Source organism: Emys orbicularis, chromosome 18 (genome assembly GCF_028017835.1).
Source record: "Emys orbicularis isolate rEmyOrb1 chromosome 18, rEmyOrb1.hap1, whole genome shotgun sequence".
NCBI lineage: Eukaryota > Metazoa > Chordata > Testudines > Emydidae > Emys > Emys orbicularis.
In genome coordinates this window covers 11,789,846-11,812,201 of record NC_088700.1, presented here as the reverse complement: position 1 = coordinate 11,812,201, position 22,356 = coordinate 11,789,846, and the positions used below count along the sequence as shown (strand labels likewise).

The following is a 22,356-nucleotide window of genomic DNA, read 5'->3' as shown; positions in this document are numbered from 1 at the left end:
TGAAAAGCTACCAGCTCAAAACAATAGCATTTTGTACTCACTTTGCACTCACTGATGTAAATAACTGGATATGGTGCAGGGCAATAGAGACTCAGGCCCTAGGAATATCAGGAAAGGTTCCCACTAATTTCATAGTCATTGGATCAGGGCAGGCCCTGTGAGTATGGTACAAGGTATCCGTGCAATGCAGAGGAAATCAATAAAGTTCATAGTTTATGCACCTCTGTTCTGAGTGTCAGTGCCTTGATGTAGGCCCTGATCCTGCAAACACGCACTTGCTTAACTTTACTAGTGTGAGTAATCAAGGATCAAGGCCTTAATGAGTACCCCAATAACTTGGGGGTATCTGTGGAATCTTAGAAATCTTTATAATAATAATTAACAATTAATAATTCTTAAAGCTCCATAGTGAGCATGAAGGAACCGTACCCATGGAAACCTGGAAAAAGAAAATTAAAATCTATTGAGCACTTACAGGGAGCTTCATAGCATCTAGGCATTTAGAAACCTTATTATTTGTGAAGTGACTGTGTGTGTGAGACAGAAGAACACATGGTCCCTCCTCCAACGAACATACACCCTAAGCTACTTACTCTGCATAAAACCCCTTGCAAGGTTAGATCGAGAAGAGGAGTCAGCACCGGTCAAAATGCAAGGATCATTCGTGCATGACGTAATGGTTGTGTGTGGAATATGCTCCAATGTCCTGATCTAGGAATGATCCTTGCATGTTCTTTGCTTTCGTCCTTGACTGACTCGGCCTTGCATCATCTGTGTGTGATCCTTGCACTTTTGTTGGCATGTGGTCAAAACCTGACATCCTTATTCACGCCTTACTCCAGCAAATTTCTCATTTATTCCAATGGGCCTGTTGTCTAAGGATTGAGTAAGAACTTCTGGATTTAGCCTGAAGCCGTGGGTGGGACCAGACCATATCCCATAACTGAGCTACTCTTGGAGTCCTCATATAATCCAGGGTTCTTGATAGACAGGATACTCAGGCTTTCAGAGAGTATCCCTTGACTGAGACAACAGTTGATGTGTAAACCATAATCATGCTAATGTATTACAAAGCCCTGAACACCTAGAGCAGTGCCACCTCTGAGGTCTGTCAGCCACTGTTGTACCCAAGTGTAGTGGACACAAGTCTCTGACATGATGTCAGTATGACCGATGTGTCTCTCAACATGCCATGGTGCTGCATGTTCACACATTTCACGCTTGAATCTTTAGTCTGGTTTTAACGCACATTAACAAATGCGACTGGAAAGTCTAGTGCAGACATGATGCAAACATTCCTTGCTAGTGTTAAACAAGACTTGCCACAACTGTTTGTTCCCTGTTGTGATGGGTTGTCTGCCCCACACAGAACTGGAAGGGGTTAAGGTGCCCAGGTAGGCCTATTAACTCCATAGGCTGCACCTGGAGGAGAAGACAGGGCGGATTGGGACCTAATTGCTGATAGCACCCAGCTGAGGAGGAACAGGAGGGGCTTGTATAAAGCTCAGGAGCTGAAAACAGAAGGGGTTGTAGGGAAGTAGGTTGCAGTTCCTCCTTGGGAGGAGGGTTTTCCAGTAAGGGGCTAGGGTAGTGGGTCTCAACTCATGGGCCACTTGCAGCCCAATCAGCATGCAGTTTTGGCCCATATGACATCCTCAAGGCTATGCAGGTAGTATATATATTTTGTGGATGCGGCCCACGTAACACACAGAGAGAGCTGCATATATAGAGGGTAGTCTACAGTTACTTCCTGAGAAGAGGGAGTTGGGAGGCTGACAAACCCAGAGAGGGAAGAAGGTAGGAAAAGCAGTAAGGGAGGATAGTGGAGGCCTGGGTTCCCCTACCAGTTACAGGGGACGTGGCACATATCAGGCAGAAGAAAGTGGACTGCCTGGGACAGTTTGGTCTGGGAAAGACTTTATTACACTCCCCCTGGAATGGGGAACCATGTTGTGACCTGGCTGAGTCACAAAAAGGAGGCTGCAGTTCCAGGAGCAAGAGGGGCTGCAGGATGAGAGGATGGTGGGAGAGACCGTGAGAGGAGGGTGCAATGCCTGGCAGAGCTAATTTCCAGGATGGCCAGGAGGAGGTGCCACCAGTGGTGAGTGGACCCCCTGACACCTGTCAAGACTAGAATTTACAATCCTGTTAATTAACACCTGTTAAAACATGACTACGAATTCTAATGTTGACATCTCTTTTAACAACACAGATTCTGACCTGGCTATTTTAGTGTCTCTGAATCCACGACTGCAACATATTTTAGAATTCAACCAACTTTTTAAATAGGCGAGGAATAGTTCTGCCTTGGAAGCTAGATTCTTAGGATACATGCATGAGAGGTGACAAGGAAACTGGAGCAGTGGAAAAAGGAGGAAAATGTATTTATTTTCATCGGAAAGCCCAGAGACACGCATTGCTAACTACTCCACTGGGATAGCTTGGAATGGGGATGTTTAGGTGGGTAGTACTAGCCAGTGCCATGTCAGGAGTGAGCGGGGATGCTGGAAAAATGCCTGGGGGCAGAGTAGAATGACTAGACATTCTTAGGCATCTTGCATGAGCAGAAATAGTAATTTAGGCCCATCCCTAGCAGCCTCGGACAGCATCCATGGAGGAAAAATGCTCTTTTTCTGGGAAATAGTTCTGTGCTCATAGGCCCTACCCTCCAGAGATGGTGACTTGCACTGCAACGCACTAATGCAATGGCGCTCAACCTTTCCAGACTACTGTACCCCTTTCAGGAGTCTGATTTGTCTTGTGTACGCCCAAGTTTCACCTCACTTAAAAACTATTTGCTTACAAAATCAGACCTAAAAATACAGAAGTGTCACAGCCACACTATCACTGAACTCATTTTTACCATATAATTATAAAAAATCACTTGGAATATAAATATTGTACTTACATTTCAGTGTATAGTATCTAGAGCAGTATAAGCAAGTCATTGTCTGTATGAAACTTTAGTTTGTACTGACTTTGCTAGTGCTTTTTATGTAGCCTGTTGTAAAGCTGGGAAAATATCTAGATGAGTTGATGTACCCCTTGGAAGACCTCTGTGTACCCAATTGAGAAAAACTGGTCTAGGGTTGTTGTTTTTTCTTTATAATGGAACAGCAGCAATAATCACATTGCATCACTGTGTCACATTATGATGACCTGGGGACTCAGACATGATTTTTGGGCCTTGTGTGGGGGAGGTAGGGGTTGCACAGACAAAACTGTAGCAAGCTGGGAAACTTCATGGGCAACCATCCCTGGGGGCTTGGTATACGTGTGTGATATATTGATGACTCATAGGACTGGAAGGGACCTCGAGAGGTCATCTAGTCCAGTCCCCTGCACTCATGGCAGGACTATATTATCTAGGACTATCATCATTAATTAAGATGCTAATGAGCGATGCTATAAATAAGGGAGGGCAATGAGCCGAGTGGCTCTCCGTGGGATGGGGTTAGTAGTGCGGGGCTCGGTCCATGCTTCTCCCCACAGGGAGCCATGTGGAGCCAGCAGCGCACGAGAAGCACCGTCCCTGAGCAAGGGGTGCACGCGCCGGAAGCAGCCTCGTTCTGGCGGGGTGCTTACGTCATTGTGAAAGCCCCCTATCTGCTGGGCTTGAGCCTCCCTTCCCCCTCTGTTTCCGGCGGAAGTCTGGGGCCTTTCCTTTTCCGGGTACGGGTGCCCAGGCGGCGGAAAGAGGCAGGCAGGACGGAGCGGTGGCGGTGGCGGTAGTGGTGGGGGTGGCTGGCGCGTGTAATGGCGGAGCTGGCGCAGGGGCAGAGCGCGGCTCCAGTGGGGATTAAACCCGAGGGCTTCGCCGACGCTTTGCACCGGGTCCGCCAGGTAACGGAGCCCGGGCACAGGAGGAGGCCTCGCAGCCGCTGCTAGGCCCCGGGGCGGGAGAGGGAGCGGGGCGGCCCGGCCAGGTGGCCAGTGGGGCAGAGGGGGGAGCGGCCTGCGTGTGGGGCGCAGGGGCCTGCGTCTCCTTCTGGGGAAGGGCCCGGGGGGCTGGAGCGAGGCCTGCGAGGGGGGAGCGGGCATGGCATGGGCGGGCGCCCTAGGCACACCCTGCATGGGCGGGGAGCGCTGGGGCAGAGCTTGTGGGGAGCTGGGGAGACTAGTCCCGTGGCTCTCTCAGGCCTTGTTCACCACCTGCCCAACTTTCTCTCTGGATAATAACGCCCGGACCTTGTGTCTGTGCAGCGCCTTTCATCACCCAGGAGACCAGAGTGCTTCTGAAAACAGCTCCCCTCTGTAGTAATTAGGGACTGTTGGGTGCGAGGGGGGAAATAGACCCCTAAGGGGTTTATGTGGATGCAAGGTTGAAGGAGGTCAGACAGCTGGAGGTGCAGGTTCTGGGGGCTTTTGGGAGATATTGTTACTTTGCAGTTCGGTGGTTGGGCTTATGACACAGAAAGTGGCTATTTTGTAAAGAAATACTATTTTACAACACTTTCCTTGGCAAAATGAATAGAAATAAGCATTCACCTGTTGTTGTTTTTTAAAGATACTTAAGACTAGTCTAGACAAGTCAATTTAAACTATAATATAGGGGAAATACTGTATTTATAGTTAGGGGATAGTGTCCATCCCAGAAGAGGTGGAAAAGTGTAACTTCTGTGATTCTGAAACAAAAATATTCAAAGATTGGTGGAGAGGGTTTCAAATCCAAACCACTTTTCTGCGTAAAATCTAGGGTGTCTGAGAAATTATGGTGCTCCTTAGCAAAGTGCAAGTTTATGAAAAGTGATTTCAGAGACAAGCGGCCACTGCCTCATGGGTTTTGCTAGTTGTGCAAAATTCATTGCTGTGTATTCATCATCTTTCTCATTCCATATTTATCGCAGGTGTTAAATGCAACTTGTTCATTGTGGTTATTTACATCCCAACAGGACATAACATGGCTAACTACTAGAAGCAAGTCTTGAAGATTCTGTATGGTCTCACTGTCACTTTCCAGTATTGCTGGGGTGGTGGGGGAAAAGATCTCCCTGTTGCCCAGCTCCTGGAGAAATAAGTTGGATCATAAAACCTTTCGAGCTATTGTTCTAATGAAATGAAAGGGCTCACCACTTTGTACAACTCAGTCATAAACCAATATGGTAGCGAATATTGATTTTTTTTTTTTAATCTAGTCTTCAGAGAATTGTGCAAAGACACTGGCTGTTCTAGGTAGCACATCATCTACTTTTTTCAGAAAGACAAAAATTATCTGCGACTTACTGCTTTTCAGCTGTTGATCCAACGCATCACATCTTAGTCATGTTTTACAATATGCGATAGGTAGCTCTCATCTGCAGTGACCCAGACAAGGCTGCAAATCAGATTTTTCAGTGGCTACTACAGCTGTGTCGACTTGACTGTACGCTGATGTCTGAGTCTTCCTGTTAGCATCAGATTGTTAACCTTTAGAGGCTGTTGTATTGGGAAATATCATAGACACATGTCATAATCTGGACCTCTTACTGAAGGCCTCCAGCTGCAAAAATTCATTTTGAGTATTTGAGTGTTTTCTGCCTGTTCTTAAGTAATGGATGGACTTTATCTTGGACAGCCTGCTCAGGTAGAAGAAAAGTTTCCATTATTTGCTGATCATTTGTGGCTTTTTGAAAGGAAACTGAGTACTGCATTGGAAACATACTGAACTCATATTGAAATGCACCATTCACTGGATCAATAACAAGTTAAACATGAAGGGGGAATTTCTGTGACTGTATTGACCCTTGTATGCTAGTGAAAGTTGATCGCTTATCTATCCTATATGGCTGCTCTGTCAGATTTGTGGGTTATGGTAGGATTGTTCCACACACTCGTACCCAGAGAAAATGGAGCATTAAACTACATTCATTGTAAATTGGCTTTTCTTTACCTTTTATAGGGGAATGAATAAATTGGTATCCCTAGGCCCAGAATGTACTGAGTTACTCTAGTCTAAGCTTTTAAAGTCTTCAAAGCCATCTGCTTCAAATGAAGTGTCCTAGAAACAGTATGCTTTACAGGCCTTTATCAATGAAAATAAATTTCTCTGATAAATGTGGGCTCCCCAGGTTTTGGTAGTTGAGTCATTGATCTGCTATTCTGTAAGATGATTGTATGCTGCCTGGCTTGACAGCTTTGTTCAGTATGCTTTGGGGGAGAGTTGTTCATTCTGGGCAAAAAATAGATCCTAAGATCAAGCTCACTATCTTAATAGCTGTGAAGGGAATTTAATAATTGAGTACAAGTAGTTTGGCTCGTGCCCAGGTGTGATGTGACTAAATCCTTGTCACTGACGTCTCAGTGACCAATATGAAATAAGGTGGTCTTGGTTCACTTCCTAGTTGGCAATTGTGTGCCTCACAAATCCAACTTTCACAGTTCGCACCTCTGGCATTCTTGTTGAATGGGGTATAGAGACAGTTTCTGCTGTCTTGTCCCTAAAGATGGTGACTAAGATTTTGGTTGAAAATAAGAAAGTTTGCACAGTACTTGTCCATGCCATACTTCTTCTGTAGGCAGATGTCATTGAGGGGAGGGCGGCTTTCAGCAATATGAACTGTATTCACTTAAATTCATGCAAACCCTAAAGCTGCTACAGGTTATTGATGTAAATGCCCCTCTCTTGTGGTTTTGAATCAATTTTGAGCTAAAGCTGTATATACGACTGTTAATCTAAATGTGCTGGAGGTCCACTTTCACTTCTCATATGGTTATAGTATTGTAAATCTGGGTCGTACCATCAGTATTGTGGGTAACTAAATATTCAGGCCAGTAGACCTACAGGATGATCAGCCACAGTAACTGCATGCTTAGACATTGTGAAATGAGCTAGCAACCACAGAAGTCTGTAGGACCTTTCAAAGAAATGAGTTATGTCTTGCTTTATTGGATTGTCCTAGGTGAACCCTCTTTATTACTATAAAAAAAAAAAAAGTGTCAAAGCTTTGAGACACATGTTCTCTCCCCCCCCCCCCCCCGCCCCAAAATAGGGAATCTCAGATTAGTGTATTAGCAGACTGACATATATGCAGTAGCCAGCCTACATAGGGAGGCTGCTGATATTGTAATTTGGAATTGTATTGCTTTTGTGTGTTAGAACATTTGTATTACTCCTTTAAGTAATATAACTTATATTAACAAAATTGATTCATTCCCTTCCCCTCCTTAACAGTCTCACCTTGTGATAAATCATTCCTATTTGTATGGTGCTAGTCCCCTCTCCACATACAGGCGGGAGGGATAGCTCAGTGGTTTGAGCATTGGCCTGCTAAACCCAGGGTTGTGAGTTCAATCTTTGAGGGGGCCACTTTAAGGACCTGGGGCAAAATCAGTACTTGGTCCTGCTAGTGAAGGCAGGGGGCTGGACTCAATGACCTTTCAAGGTCCCTTCCAGTTCTAGGAGATAGGATATCTATATTTATTTATACACACGGCACTTTTGTTGTGAAGTGATTTGCATTGTAAGATTTCATCATAAGAATCTAAATTTGAGAAATTAGCCAGATACTTACTAGCCAGAGGTTTAAATTAACTATCTAGAGGAAGACACAAAAGACAATGTTGGCCGCCCCATCGTTGATGTGATGTGATGGGTAATGGGCTGGCAAGCCCTTGTCCTGCCAACCTTAGGTGCTGGGATTTTTATCATGGTCCCATCAGGGCCCTGTGTGTAAACTCCATCTTTCATATCAGGCTCTACCCTGTAGGTCTCCTTTTTTATTAAAAAAAAAAAAGGGGGGGGGGCAGGAGGAACAATCCAACCACTCCTTTGGAAGCGAGATACTTATCTGCCTCTTTGTCCCTTTTCTGGACTCCTAGGGGTGGGGAAGGAAGGTGTCAGCTATTCTACATCTCCCTTCCACCCCCCCCCCCCCTTAGATTCTCTCTTGCATTCTCTTTGAATAAATTAATAGCTGGTCTTTGCTGCTGCAGCTAGTTTTCCCGGTTAAGGCAAAACAAAATTTACATGGTTCTGGACATTTTCACCACTCCTCACAGGGTTCTGGATAGCAGTTGAGAAACTGAAGCAAATCACATTACCTTCATTATTCTGCTTGACAAACATGAGCAGCAGTGGAGGCATCAGAGCTGTTTGAAGACTCAGGGCAATAATACTTCACTGACCTGTATTGTGTTAACATCTGAAAGATTATCCTTTTTGTAGCCGTAAACTAGAAACTTAGACTAAATTCTGTAGAAGTTGATGGTTTAGGTTCTACCACACTTGCTGTTGAAACTTTCGTCTTCCGCACATGAATGGATTTTAAATCCTTAAACAATATTGTAAAAGAAGGATGCACCAGAGATATAAATGGGCAGAAGTCTAAAAGGTACCAGGTCATATGCCTCCCTAACTACTAGGAATACTTCAATTTAAAAAAATAACTTTATTTTGTATCTTCATTGTAAATAGTAAAGCATGTACAACTATCACTTTTTTCCATGACTGTACCTCTGCAAATGTGTAGCTCAGGTTTTGAATGGCCAGCCAAATCCCAAAAGTGGGACAATCACAGAAATAATTTCTGCTTTAGTGATGTTTCTACAACACACTTTAGAATTAAACTGAATAAAGGCTTTTATATAGGGGGAATGGAGAATGACGTCTAGAGGGGTGAACGCAGTAGCTAGCAGTACATTACTCAAGGTCACCCAGTCAGATAAGGGCTAGGGCTGCATGCTTTTGTTAATTTCCTAGCTTCAGCATGCTTCATTTATCTTCCTGCAGAACCTGTAGTAATAAACGAGGCTCCTTTTGTAACTTAAACAAGAGAAATTAAAACATAATGTAACTGCTGCATCTATTCTAAATGTTTGCTAACTTTACTTTGTAGTTTTTGATCTTTTTTCTCCTGTGGTAATGAATTGGTCAGTGGTCCCTGTATAATCCAACAGCGTTTTTTTAAAAATATATCTTTAACATTTTCATAAGCCTTGACCAGCTTGAAATAATTGTGCATTGTGAAAATGCTGACTTTGAATTTTAGTCTACTTTCTGGGGGCCAAATTCTGCCCTAATCGTATATTTTTGACTCTTAGCAGGGTGGTTGGGAAACAGCACAGGTGTAGCCAAGGGCAGGATTTGGACCAAATGAACTATTTAAAGTATAAATTCAGTTGTGGAAATTGGAGGGGGGGGAGAGAAATTGAACAAAATAACTGTTAAAATGGGAGACTATTCTCAATGAACCTGTTAAAACATATCAGTAACGTGTCACAGTATGTTAGGGCTGGCAGACCCAGTCTGTTGCAGATCTGTGGATTATAAATTACTACATAGGAGCTGTTAGTAGATTCCAAAAACTGATGTTAATCTTTATTTTTCAGTATTGAAGTGGTATTTGAAATGTAGATAGCTTTAATAAAGCAACCAAGCGAGGGATAGCAGATGGGGAGGAGGGCCAGAAACATGTCATGGTATGGAATATGACAAGTTACTGCACATGTGTGGGGAGGTGGACAGTACATATTAATGTGACCCCTAAAATTGTATTTACATGAAGCCAGTGGTTTTGGGTGACACAAATAAACCATGCCTGAGTTGTTTGGTGTCAGTCTCTCTAATTGCAGCATTATGTGGTGCTGCATTATTCCATATATTAAAAATAAACTAGACCGGCCCTAAGACTGACCACCCCTTCCTCTTCAGTGAAAGAGGGTTCTTTTGTTCTAGAAAAGATTCAACGTGGATTTCAGCTGCCTGTGTTAATTTCCGGGTGTGCATGTAAGTGCACCCCATCGAGATTACAAAAATACGATAGGAAAACGAGGGAAATCAAGAACTTCTTTTGGAACTTGCATTCCTGATACTATGAATATTTTTTTTAAAAAAGGGAGGGGGCGGACTAAAGACAATCGAAGGCCATTTTCATTCACTATCAGTAGTACAAATGATGTGTGTGTGGTTTTTGTTTTTTTAGCGTGAACTGAAAAGCAGTGTCTTAGTGTAATAGAAATCCATGTTACAAGGAGCTTTCTACTTTACTTACTGCAGATCCTGAATTTTGGACGGTCAGCTTTTCTTCTGCAGCCGTTGGTAGTGTCAGCAACTTGAACCCTTGTAGATATGTGTCAGTTGTTGCAAGGAAAGCTACATTTTAGAAACACCTTTGGTTATATTTTTCCATCTCTCTTCCCTTCGTTATGAAGAACATCTGTGTAAAAAGATATTTTAAATTTGTTCCTGTTGCTTATTCTCTACTGAAATCCCGATTAGTAATATTCTGATATCAGAACTGATTGTGTGGAAATGATTGATTGTTTCTGCTACTTATTCTCCTTCTGAACTAAATCCTCCATCAAACTCCTAATACAGAGCCTGTTGAAATATTTTTCCTTGGAAAAGAATGAGGGGAACAATATAGAATAAGACACTTCTCTGAACATTCGTCAGGTTTTGCATGAAGCATCCTTTCATGTACTTTATGCTGCTCTTATTAACAAAAATCCCTTTTAAAAAAACTAGGGTAGTGTCTTGGTGTCCCTACGTTTATTTGCGTTACTTGTCTGGCCCCATTGCTATGGTATCTGCACACCTCATAATCTTTAATGTAGTTATCCTTGTAACACCCCTGTGATTTAAGAAGTGCTACTATCCCCATTTTACAGACGAGGAAATGAGGCACAGAGAGACAAGTGACTTACTTGACATCACACAGGAAGTCTGTTGCAGAGCACGGAATTGGGCTGCTGAGTCCCAGGCTAGCACCCTAACTACTGGACCATCCTCTATTAATAACATCTGATATTTAAATAAATGTCTATGACATGGTACAGGAAACAAAGCTGGGCAAAGGAGAACTTATTGAAATAGAAATAACTGGTTTTGCTTACTTCTGATAACTGGTGAAGTAAATTGCAGTTTTTTTCATCTTTGCACCATGAAAGCCCTGATTTTAGTAGCTAAAAAGACAAAATAGTAACAGGAGAAAGTGCTCTAGTGGACAGCAAGGACCAAAGAATTCAGTTGCTATGGCTGACATTTCATGTATGCTAATTTTTTAAAAAAAATCTGCTTCAACAGATTGCTGCTAAAATTGGAGATATTCCTCACTTGAATAATACCGCGCCACTGGTGGACCCCTCTGTCTATGGTTATGGAGTACAAAAAAGGCCCTTGGATGATGGAGGTAAGCTGGCTATTTTTTGACAATAGGTATTTCAGATCTAGCATTCAGGAATGTTATTTGTGGACATGGATCAGTTTTGCATTTGTAATAGAAATAGCCGAGATTAGTTAGTGGATAATTGTGTGTGTGTAGAGCTTATACACAAGAATTCCTGTGCTGTTTAGTCTTGCTCAGATAGTACAACACTCATATTTTCAACTGACAAAATGATACATTCTACAAGGATTATTTAAAATTTGTATTGTAAATGAGGCACCATTGTGTTGGGGACTATGTACACATAACAAAAAGACAGTTCCTGCCTGAAATTGCTTACAGTCTACAAATAAAACAGTAAACGACAGGTAGGTGATAGCACATGGTAGCCATGAGATGATTATAACAAGTGTAATGAGCAGCAGTCACAGCACAACAGCTGATTATGTATGCATCTCAGCACAAGTTTTAAAGAGAGACTTAAGAGAGGAAACTGATGGGGATCATAGAATATCAGGGTTGGAAGGGACCTAGGGAGGTCATCTAGTCCAACCCCCTGCTCAAAGCAGGAACGCCCTGCTCAAAGCAATTTCTTCCTAATTCCTAGTGGGAAGATTATTCCATATTTATCCATTACAGTATTTCTTAACCTTTTCTCCGATGCATCTGGTGGTGGCCATGGTTTGAGTCAAAATACTAGACTAGATAGACCACCTTGTCTGATCCCTATATTTTATTAATATTCCATTATTTGAAATATCCTTGTGAATCACTAAAAATGTTTTCCTGGCTGGTAGTTTGACTTCTTTGTTAAATTTTGCTGTGTTTCTGATGCTACAGAAGTCATAATGGATGCATGTGTCCATACGAATCTGTCATCAGTTGTGCACTGCTCTTGGAACAGTGTGTTTTATTACCTGCTGCTTTACAGCACCAAAAAGCTCTCACTTCTTTGTTGCGGCGGTTGTATCAAAGGGGCTGTGGTCTCTTTTTCCTCATCAGATTAGAATACTACTACTTATGGTTCTGTTTTTTTTTTTTTTTTTTTTTTTGCCAGGTGATTCTTTTCTGCAAATATACTGTTCATACTTTGAAATTTTGCATATAACCATAACTTTCTCTCTTTAAATGTAGATTAACTTTTAGTCACTGGATTTTTGTGTGTGATTGGGGTAATGCTCTAATGTGGGGCAACACCAGAGCAGCACTGGGGAGGGATGCAGGCAGGCAAACAAGGTCTCGGCTTAGGGTTTCACCTGTGGAAGGAAAAATCCCCCTCATCTCTGTTAATTCTTAATTGCCTTGGGAAATGGAGGTGACAAGGTGCTGATAAGATAGGTGGACTGTCTCTTCCTTCTGAAGAATCATTCTGGGGCATGGGAGAGAAGTTCCTGGCCTGCTGTCGTCTCAGCTGTCAGAAGATTTCCCTTAACCCACTCCTTCCTCCATATCAGCCATGTGTGTCCAAAAGGAGAGCTGCCACTTGCTTCCTATTCAGTTTAGTGGGATATTTCCTCTTGTGCGTGCGTACACATACACATATATATGGTTGTTGGAGGAAGGAGTGTGTTCCTGTGAGATCAGCCCCCTTCCATCTGAACTAAAGCATCATTTTTTCAGTGCTTCCAATGCCCTGCTATGAGAGCGAGAAGCCTGTTCTAATTCTCCATATCCTGGTCTTCTGTATGGCAAAACTGTGTTACCAGCTTAACCAGTGAACTGTTCAAACCTGATGCTCTTTTGAAACCAAAATGGGCCTCTTCAGAGTGTTACTAGTTGCCTTACTAGACTAACCAAAACTTTGTGTTTGACTTGACCATAAGTGCTTAGGACATTCATTTTGATCCAGTTAGAGCTGTAATAGCCCCTCTTTCCTTTCCAGTGGTTCCGTGCTTCATTTCCTCTGAAATTCAACAAAAACAAATGTCTGATTAATGTCTAATGAGGGTGTTTCTGGAGTTTTCCTCCATTCCAGAATTATGCTCACTACAGTGCTCAGTGATAGGGCCTAACACTTCTTCCAGTGAGAGTTGAAAAATATTTTACTGACTGCAGTGAACGTAAGAACAGCCATACTGGGTCAGACTAATGGTCCATCTAGCCCAATATCTTGCCTTCCGACAGTGGCCACTTCCAGATGCTTGAGAGGGAATGACTAGATGCAGTGATCCATCCCATGTTGTCCAGTCTCAACTTCTGGCAGTCAGAGGCTTAGGGATATATGGTTATGAAATTGCATTCCTGACTATCTTGGCTAATCGCCATTAATGGACCTATTCACCATGAACTTATATATTTCTTTTTTGAACCCAGTTATACTTTTGGCCTTCAAGACATCACTTTTGGCGTTGTGATAAGTAGTACTTTCTTATGTTTGGTTCTAGTGTTATGTGAAGGGGTAAATAACACTTCCCTATTCACTTTCTCCATAGCATTCACAATTTTATAGACCTATATCATATAGCCCCTTAGTCTTTTCTAAGATGAGCAATCCCAGTTTTTTTAATCTGTCCTCATATGGAAGCTGTTCCATACTCCTAATCATTTTTGTTGCCCTTCTCTGCACCTTTTCCAATTCTAATCTTTTTAGAGATGGGCAACCAGAACTGCATGCAGAATTCAAGGTGTGGCATACCATGGATTTATATAGTGGCATTGTGATATTTTCTGTCTTATTTATCCATTTCCTAATGGATCCTAACATTTTATTAGTTTTTTTGATTGCCACTCCACATTAAGCAGATGTTTTCAGAGAACTATCCAAGAACTCTTTCTGGAGTCGTAACAACTAATTTAGAACCCATCATTTTGTATGTATGTTTGGGTTTATTTTTCCAATATGCATTGCTTTGCACTTATCAGCATTGAATTTCATCTGCCATTTTTATTGTCCAGTCATCCAGTTTTGTGAGAACCCTTTAACTTCTTGCTCTCAGCTTGGACTTAACTATCTTGAATAATTTTGAATTGTGCAAATTTTGCCACCTCACTGTTCACCCTCTTTTCCAGCTCACTTATGAATATGTTGAGCAGCACAGGTCTCAGTACAGATCCTTGGGGGACCACACTATTTACCTCTCTCCATTGTGAAAACTGACCGTTTATTCCTACCCTTTGTTTCCTATCTCTTATCCAGTTACTGCTGCATGAGAGGACTTTCCCTCTTATCCCATGACTACTTACTTTGCTTAAGAGCCTTTGGTGTGGGACCTTGTCAAAGGCATTCTGAAAGTTCAAGTACACTATATAGACTGGATCACCCGTGTCCATATACTTGTTGACCACCTCAGATAATTCTAATAGATTGGTCAGGCATGATTTCCCTTTACAAAAGCTATGTTGACTCTTCCCCAACATATTGTGGTTATGTATATGTCTGATAATTTTGTTCTTTACTAAAGTTTCAACCAATTTGTCTGGTTCTGAAGTTACACTTACCTGCTCGTAGCTGCTAGGATTGCCTCTGGAGTATTAGGTATCCTTTAGTCATCTGATACAGAGGCTGATTTTAAGCAATAGGTTACATACCACAGTTAGTAGTTCTGCAGTTTCATATTTGAGTTCCTTCAGAACTTTTGGGTGAATACCCTTTGGTCCTGGTGACTTATTGTTTAATATATCAACGTGTTCCAAAACCACCTCAATCTGGGACAGTTCCTTAGATTTGTCCCCTACAAAGAATGGCTCAAGTGTGGGAATCTCGCTCACATCCTCTACAGTGAAGACAATGCAGAAAATTCATTTAGCTTCTCTACAACAGCCTTGTCTTCCTTGCATTTAGCGTCTCTGAAGTGGAAATGGCAATGAATAGTCAAGCTTACTACATTTAAGTGTGAGGGATGATTGTATAAAAAAGCTTATGTGAAAACAAACCTGACTTTAATCTTCTTACCCTTAAGTAAATATCAATCGTATAGTAGTAAATAAATTCTGCATGTTTACTTGCTTCACTAATCTGCCAAAATAAGATTGTGGCATGTATTTATGCCCTTAGAATGAAGAAATTAACAGACCAGTTGCATTGGGGAGGGGAAAAGAGAAGAATGAATCCCTCTCTACCATGGGGCACACACTTTATCAGTCTCTGGACTGGAAATTCCTGCATGTTGCACAATCACCTAGTCTGTATTTGGCAAGTAAGAAATTTCCCTCTGGCACTTTTTTGCCATGCCTTTTATTAAAGTATCCTACCTTTGATTTTAACTTGTTGTTGCATGCATTGTTAAATAACAAGATATTATGCAAAACTGAGCTCAATTATGTCAGGTTCCAATGAAATATTTTTAATTCACATGTAACTAGACCGAAACTGATAGTCACTTCAATAATTATGAAGTAGGAACAGTTCCCCAACAACATGGCGGTGTCTGCTTGAGTAAGGATATTTCTGATAGGCTTTTGAAAACAAATTTCAGGCTTGTAGAAAAGCCTGGAGCCTGTCCGTAATTCAAGTAAAATAATACTTGCCACTTAACATCTTCTAAGCTTAGCAGTAATCGAATGGGAGGCTGGCTGTTCCATTTCCAGCATCTGGTGATGGTCTCAGCTGAAGCAATTTTTCATTAGTGGTGGGTGCTTCAGAAGTGGGAAAGATGTTGGCCTCTTGTGAGTGTAGGAAGTAAAGCCTCAGATATTCCTCCCTCACTTCTTAAGATCCCAGTAGACCTGATCATGATGGAGATAGCATCCATTAAAGTGCTCCATTTTAGAAAGAAAGCAAACCAGATAGCAGTTGGGTAGGAGCGAGGGAGCTTTTCATTAGAACATGTTATCCCGAAACCAAAAACTAATGAAAGAGCATATTGAAAAATTGCCTGACTTGTTTAAGTGTGCAAAGTATTGCACATTAGAAGGAATAATGTTAATTACTCGTACAGCTGACTCGGTTCTAAATCAACTGTAACAACTGAGGAACAGCTGGGCATCCTTGAGGACAGCTCAGTGAAGACCTCTGCTTAGTGTGCAGCAATGGTCAAAAAAGAAAACTGTCAGGATGTCTAAGGAGCGGGATGGAGAATAATCGTCAACATTATCCTAGTCTATAAACCAATAATATGGCCACCCCGGAATATGTGCTCGTATAATGAACCCAGAGAACTAATGGCCAAAAAATGTAGTCACTGCCAAAAGCTTATCAGACTTCAGTTAAGGTTTAAGTATTGTGTGGATAGCAAGAACATCCAGCATTAGTAAAGATTAAAAGAAAAACGTCAGGTTATACCGTCTCACTTCAGGACATAAGCTGATCTCTCACTACTGAGGGTTAGAAAGAAACTTTTCATGGGGCAGGTTGTTCAATAACTGCCTGTTACATTATTATGTATTTGTATAATTGTAGCACCAAGGAGCCCAAGCCATGGACCAAGACTCCATTGCGTTTGGTGCTGTACAAATACAGAACAAAGACAATCCCTACCCGAAAGAGTTTATAGTCTAAATATAGAACAAGAGACGACAGATGGATACAGACAGGGGAGTACAATGAGCCAATACAGGTATGATAGGCAGTGGTCTCAGCACACAAGCAGCCTAACCGTTGCCAAGATTTTGTTGGGGTTCTTGGACCTCCTTTCAGCATCTTGAAGTGGCTGCTGTCAGACTAGATACTGGACTAGATTTGGTCCAGTATGGCAGTTCTTGCATTTATTAAAATCTAAATCAGAATTGAAAAGTGCAAAATGGCATCTGAAACCGATGTATTTGGTTCTATGGGAACTCTTAATACATAAATGGCCAAAGCACTTTTAGAATTTCATATATATTAGGGCTGTTGATTAATCACAGTTAACTCACACAATTAACTCAAAAAATTAAGTGATTAAAAAAATTAATCGCATTTTTAAACAATAAATACCAATAGACATTTATTAAATATTTGTGGATTTTTTTCTACATTTTCAAATATATTGATTTCAACTATAATGCAGAATACAACGTGTACAGTGCTCACTTCATATTTATTTTTATTACAAATATTTTCACTGTAAAAAACCAAATAGTATTTTAAAATTCACTTAGTACAAGTACTGTAGTGCAATCTCTTTAACATGAAAGTTGAACTTACAAATGTAGAATTATGTACAAAAAAAACCTGCATTCAAAAATAAAACAATGTAAAACTTTAGAGCCTTCAAGTCCACTCAGTTCTACTTCTTGTTCAGCCAATTGCTCAGACAAATTAAGTTCGTTTACATTTATGGGAGATAATGCTGCCCACTTATTTACAATATCACCTGAAAGTGAGAACACGTGTTCGCAAGGCACTTGTGTAGCAGGCATTGCAAGGTATTTACATGCCAGATATGCTAAACATTCGTATGCCCCTTCATGCTTCGGCCACCATTCCAGAGGACATGCTTCCATGCTGACGACACTCATTTAAAAAAAAATGCGTTAATTAAATTTGTGACTGCATTCCTTGGGGAGAATTGTATGTCTCCTGCTCTGTTTTACCCGCATTCTGCCATATGTTTCATGTTATAGCCGTCTGTGGTGATGACTCAGCACATATTCGTTATAAGAACTCTTTTACTGTAGATTTGACAAAATGCAAAGAAGTTACCAATGTAAAATTTCTAAAGATAACTACAGCACTCGACCCAAGGTAAGTGCCTTCCAAAATCTGAGAGGGGTGAGTTGTGGAGCATGCTTTCCGAAGTCTTAAAAGAGCAACGCTCAGATGTGGAAACTACAGAACCCGAACCACCTAAAAAGAAAATCAGTCTTTTGCTGGTGGCACCTGACTCAGATGATGAAAATGAACATGCGTCGGGCCGCTCTGCTTTGGATAGTTATCAAGCAGAACCCATCATCGGCATGGAGACACGTCCTCTGGAATGGTGGTTGAAGCATGAAGGGACATATGAATCTTTACTGCATCTGGCACGTAAATACCTTGCAACGCTGGCAACAACAGTGCCATGAGAACGCCTGTTCTCACTTTCAGGTGACATTGTAAACAAGAAGCGGGCAGCATTATCTCCTACAAATGTAAAGAAACTTGTTTGTCTGAGCGATTGGCTGAACAAGAAGTAGGACTGAGTGGACTTGTAGGCTCTAAAGTTTTACATTTTTATTTTTGAATGCAGTTATTTTTTGTACATAATTCTACATTTGTAAGTTCAACTTTCATGCTAAAGAGATTGCACTACAGTACTTTGTGAATTAAAAAATACTATTTCTTTTGTTTTTTACTGTGCAAATATTTGTAATCAAAAATAAATATAAAGTGAGCACTGTACACTTTGTATTCTGTTATAATTGAAATTGATATATTTGAGTGTGGAAAACACCCAAAAATATTTAAATAAATGGTATTCTAATGTTTAACAGTGCGATTAATCGCTATTAATTTTTTTAATCGCTTGACAGCCCATATATATATATATATATATATATATATATATATATATATAAATAAATAAAATTTTATCTAGTCAGACCTTGCACTTGTAAATTTAAGCCCACAGTGAAGTTTTACCGGCAAATCATGAATGCCTCCAAATTTTGGTTAAGTGCTGTTAAATAACCTCAACAGCACAAATTCAGCTTCTGTAATGAGCTTGCTGATTCATTGCCGTTCCTTTCAATTGCATTGTAAGTTCCTCATTCATATAGATGCTTCCTTATAGCAGGCATTGTTTGGTTTCCAAGCAGAACCTTTTAGAGGTGCTGTACTCTGGTGGATTTTGTACATGTAGATTTTGTCTGCATACAGTGGATAGAAATACAGATATTACTCTGTACTTCAGTGGACTGCTGTGCTTGAAATCTGGTCTCTAGCTTTCTTAAAGTTGATTGTACTTTATTTGTCCTTGACCCCCCTTGTATATCTTTGTGGTTTTACAGTCAAAATGTCCTTTTTAAAAAAATACTCTGCTGTGTAAGACCATGCAAACAAAATGGAAATTGACTGACTGTGCAGGGATAAAAAATAAGTGACCACATGCAAAATCTGTGAAATTCACTAAGTCATCAAACATGTAGGGATGGAAGGGGGAGAGGAAATATATTTATTATTTCAGTGTTAGTAATCTTAGGTTTTACTTGTAGTAAGTAAATCTTAAACAGAAATATGATTATCCCAGTGAATGCCCTCTCTTTAAGTGTAGGATGAGAAAATTGTATTACTGCAGCAAACTAGGAGCCCAGTCTAGTAAGCCTCTTCACAGAACTCCCACTGAGTTTTAAATAGAGACATTTTAGGCAGAGGTTGTCAATTTTTTGGTAGTCCATGATTTACAGATGTTTATAAATGACCAGCTCTCTCCCTACTAAGACTGTGTTGACCACATCCCTTCCCATCTACAACTGCATAATATCCCTGAGACCTCTTCAATAATCATGTCTATGGAAAAGTAATATTGGGAAAGTATGTTATATTTTTAATAATCAGTAGCTGGAAACAAGGATAGCCAGTGCTATGTGACCAGCCAGTTTTCAACACAGCACCAGTGGTCCATGGACCACAGTTTGGAAACATCAGCACAAAGGGGTTTTTCAGATGACTTTCATAACCACCCCTTCCAAAATCCAACACATGTTTAAACCCCTCTGGTAAGTATCAAAACAAAGCCAGTAGTGAAAAATAGCCTGGCTCATTGTTCTCTTTATGCTGCATGTTCATGGCTGGATGCAGTCCTCTCCACTACAGCTTCCCCACATAACTTTTTTGTGCTTTTTGCAAAATTACTTTTGTTCTTACTTACTACTCTTGCATATTCTCTGAATCCAGTTTTCCAACAGCTGAATGTGGGAATGAACTGCCAGGGTCTAGGAAATCTTAACTCATACCTGTACAGTTCTGTAAATGACTGTCAGCACTGCTGAGTGATGAAAGAGTATGAAATTGTCTCTGTGACAAATGGTGGTAATGCGTTGGTCATAAGTTCTGTTGCTTTTATAGCCTTTTCTGAGAGAAGAGATTTGTCATAGTATTGGAAAACACAGTGCATAAGCCCCCCCTCCCCCCCTTTAAAATAACCTTAATCTACAATTTAGAGCTACTAAAATTGGCTGCACTGACCTAGGCTGTGGGTCTGAAATGGAGCCTGAAACAGGTGATTTTCAGTTTCATTATTTCCTTTCTCTGAGAAGTAGTCTGAAATGGGTGCATGCTTTTCTTCACACACAGGGCTTGGACAGCTTGGGGGTCTAACTGAGAACTGGTAGCACAGTTGGGCAAAACTGGCTCTTTTGGCACGAATACCCACACTGTAACGTCTATTTAATTTTACGTGCACTTACATAGCACCTCTGTTCAAAAGATCTAGAAGCGCTTTGCAGTGGTGGCAAGTATCAGAGGGGTAGCCGTGTTAGTCTGAATCTGTAAAAAGCAACAGAGGGTCCTGTGGCACCTTTAAGACTAACAGAAGTATTGGGAGCATAAGCTTTCGTGGGTAAGAACCTCACTTCTTCAGATGCAAGTCATCTTGAATCTGAAGAAATGAGGTTCTTACCCACGAAAGCTTATGCTCCCAATACTTCTGTTAGTCTTAAAGGTGCCACAGGACCCTCTGTTGCTTTTTGCAGAGGTGGGTTATCTCCATTTTAGTGATGAGGAATGCGCACAGAAGGGGGTGTAAATCGTAGAGTGCTCTAAAGTGTAGACCCTACTGACATGCTTGAAAAGATTCTTCATGCATGTGAACACATAGAGCTGTTTCAAACAGGACGACATCAACATGCATTAGGTGCCTTTAGAGCGTATCAGCAGGGCCTATACAGGGAATTAGAGTGCAACACTTTAAGTGCTCTGCCGCACTGTGTAGACAGGGCCTGAGTTGCATAGATAAAGTGTCTTGGTCTTGGTTGCATGTAGTTGACAATAGAATCCAGCTCTCATGACTCAGTCCCCATATTCTATTGGCTGCTACTGTTGTGGTGCCAGAATATTTCTAACTAATGGCACAATTTAACCATTTTACAGCACCAAACAATTTTTTTTAAAATAAGGTTGCTTTTTCAAAGGAAGAGGGGAACTTGTCTAGTAGCAGCATTTTGAGTTTCAGAAATTGAAGATCAGACCCTGAACTTTGTCACATCCATTTTAAGTCCAGTCAGGCCTTTGAGGAATTGTCTTGTATTCTTTAGTGACATAGGATTTAGAACCAGTGCTCAGCCTTCAGGTAGAGGACTGCTGTTATTCTGGGGCAAAGAGCGTTGGCAGGAGGAGATGGGGAAGAATCCTAGAGACATCTCCCCACCCCCCAAAATGTTTATGGTGACTTCATGTGGCAAAGCAAATATAATGTTTATAATAATATATGGAGATATACCTATCTCATAGAGCTGGAAGGGACCCTGAAAAGTCATCGAGTCCAGCCCCCTGCCTTCACTAGCAGGACCAAGTACTGATTTTTGCCCAAGATCCCTAGGTGGCCCCCTCAAGGATTGAACTCTCAACCCTGGGTTTAGCAGGCCAATGCTCAAACCACTGAGCTAGCCCTCCCCCCTGAGCTATTATTTGTATTAGAGTAGTGCCTAGAGGTCCCAACCAAGATCATGGCCCAGTTTAAGTGCTGTACAAACACATAGTAGAGGATGATCCTTGTCTCAGAACTTCCAATCAAAATAGACTAGAACAAAGGGTAAAAGAGAGGACGTATTATCTGCAAGACCGGGATGGGGAACTGAAACCAAGAGTCAGAAGGTTCTGTGGCAGTCAGAACCCAATCTCCTCTTCCCTCATTTCAGTGATCCCTTAAAGATGCAAATGTTTTATTTGCAGTAATGAGCACTCTAAAGGAATTGTAATAACACGTAATGAGTGGAAGAACGGCAGACCTCCCCTCTGGTTGCAGTTCTTTAAGGCTTCATTAGGAAGAAAACTAGTGACTGACTTGAGGAGGGAGAAGTATTTGGGGAAAAAATACACTTCAACTACCCCAAACACTCCTGACCCTCTTCAATAAGAGTGTACTTCTCAAAATCCTAAAGTATAGTTTGCAACCTTATATTCCTCAGCTACCTCTTGTGATGCATTGCTGTGGTTTTATTCTTGTGAGGGATATTTTCTTCCATAAGATTATATATTCCCACCATGCACATTAATTTAGTGGGAGGCACTGCACTGTTTTATAGGGTGGAAAATAAAAAATAAAAATCTGCATTTGTTTTGAGTATCTGTTGGGCAGAATTCAGTTAAGGTGAAGCCTAAAGCAGGATGTAGAGTTATCAACCAGCAGGTGCCATTAACAGGAAATTGGGCTGATTTTATTCAGTCTTTTTCCTTATTTGCAGTAAAATGACTGCACTTACAGTTAAATTGTAC

At 41.2% G+C, this 22,356-nt stretch overlaps 1 protein-coding gene across 3 annotated transcripts in view; it reads left to right on the top strand.

The window, feature by feature from the left end:
- Nucleotides 1–3,742: 3,742 nt before the first annotated feature.
- The window catches only part of FUBP3 (far upstream element binding protein 3), a 57,708-nt gene continuing 39,094 nt past the window's right edge, over nucleotides 3,743–22,356 (top strand). For all 3 annotated transcript variants that reach the window (XM_065418602.1, XM_065418600.1, XM_065418601.1), the window contains exons 1-2: nucleotides 3,743–3,843; nucleotides 11,003–11,108. In XM_065418602.1, coding sequence (XP_065274674.1) covers nucleotides 3,757–3,843; nucleotides 11,003–11,108 — 193 coding nt within the window. In that variant the 5' untranslated portion in view covers nucleotides 3,743–3,756. The remainder of the gene's footprint in view (nucleotides 3,844–11,002; nucleotides 11,109–22,356) is intronic.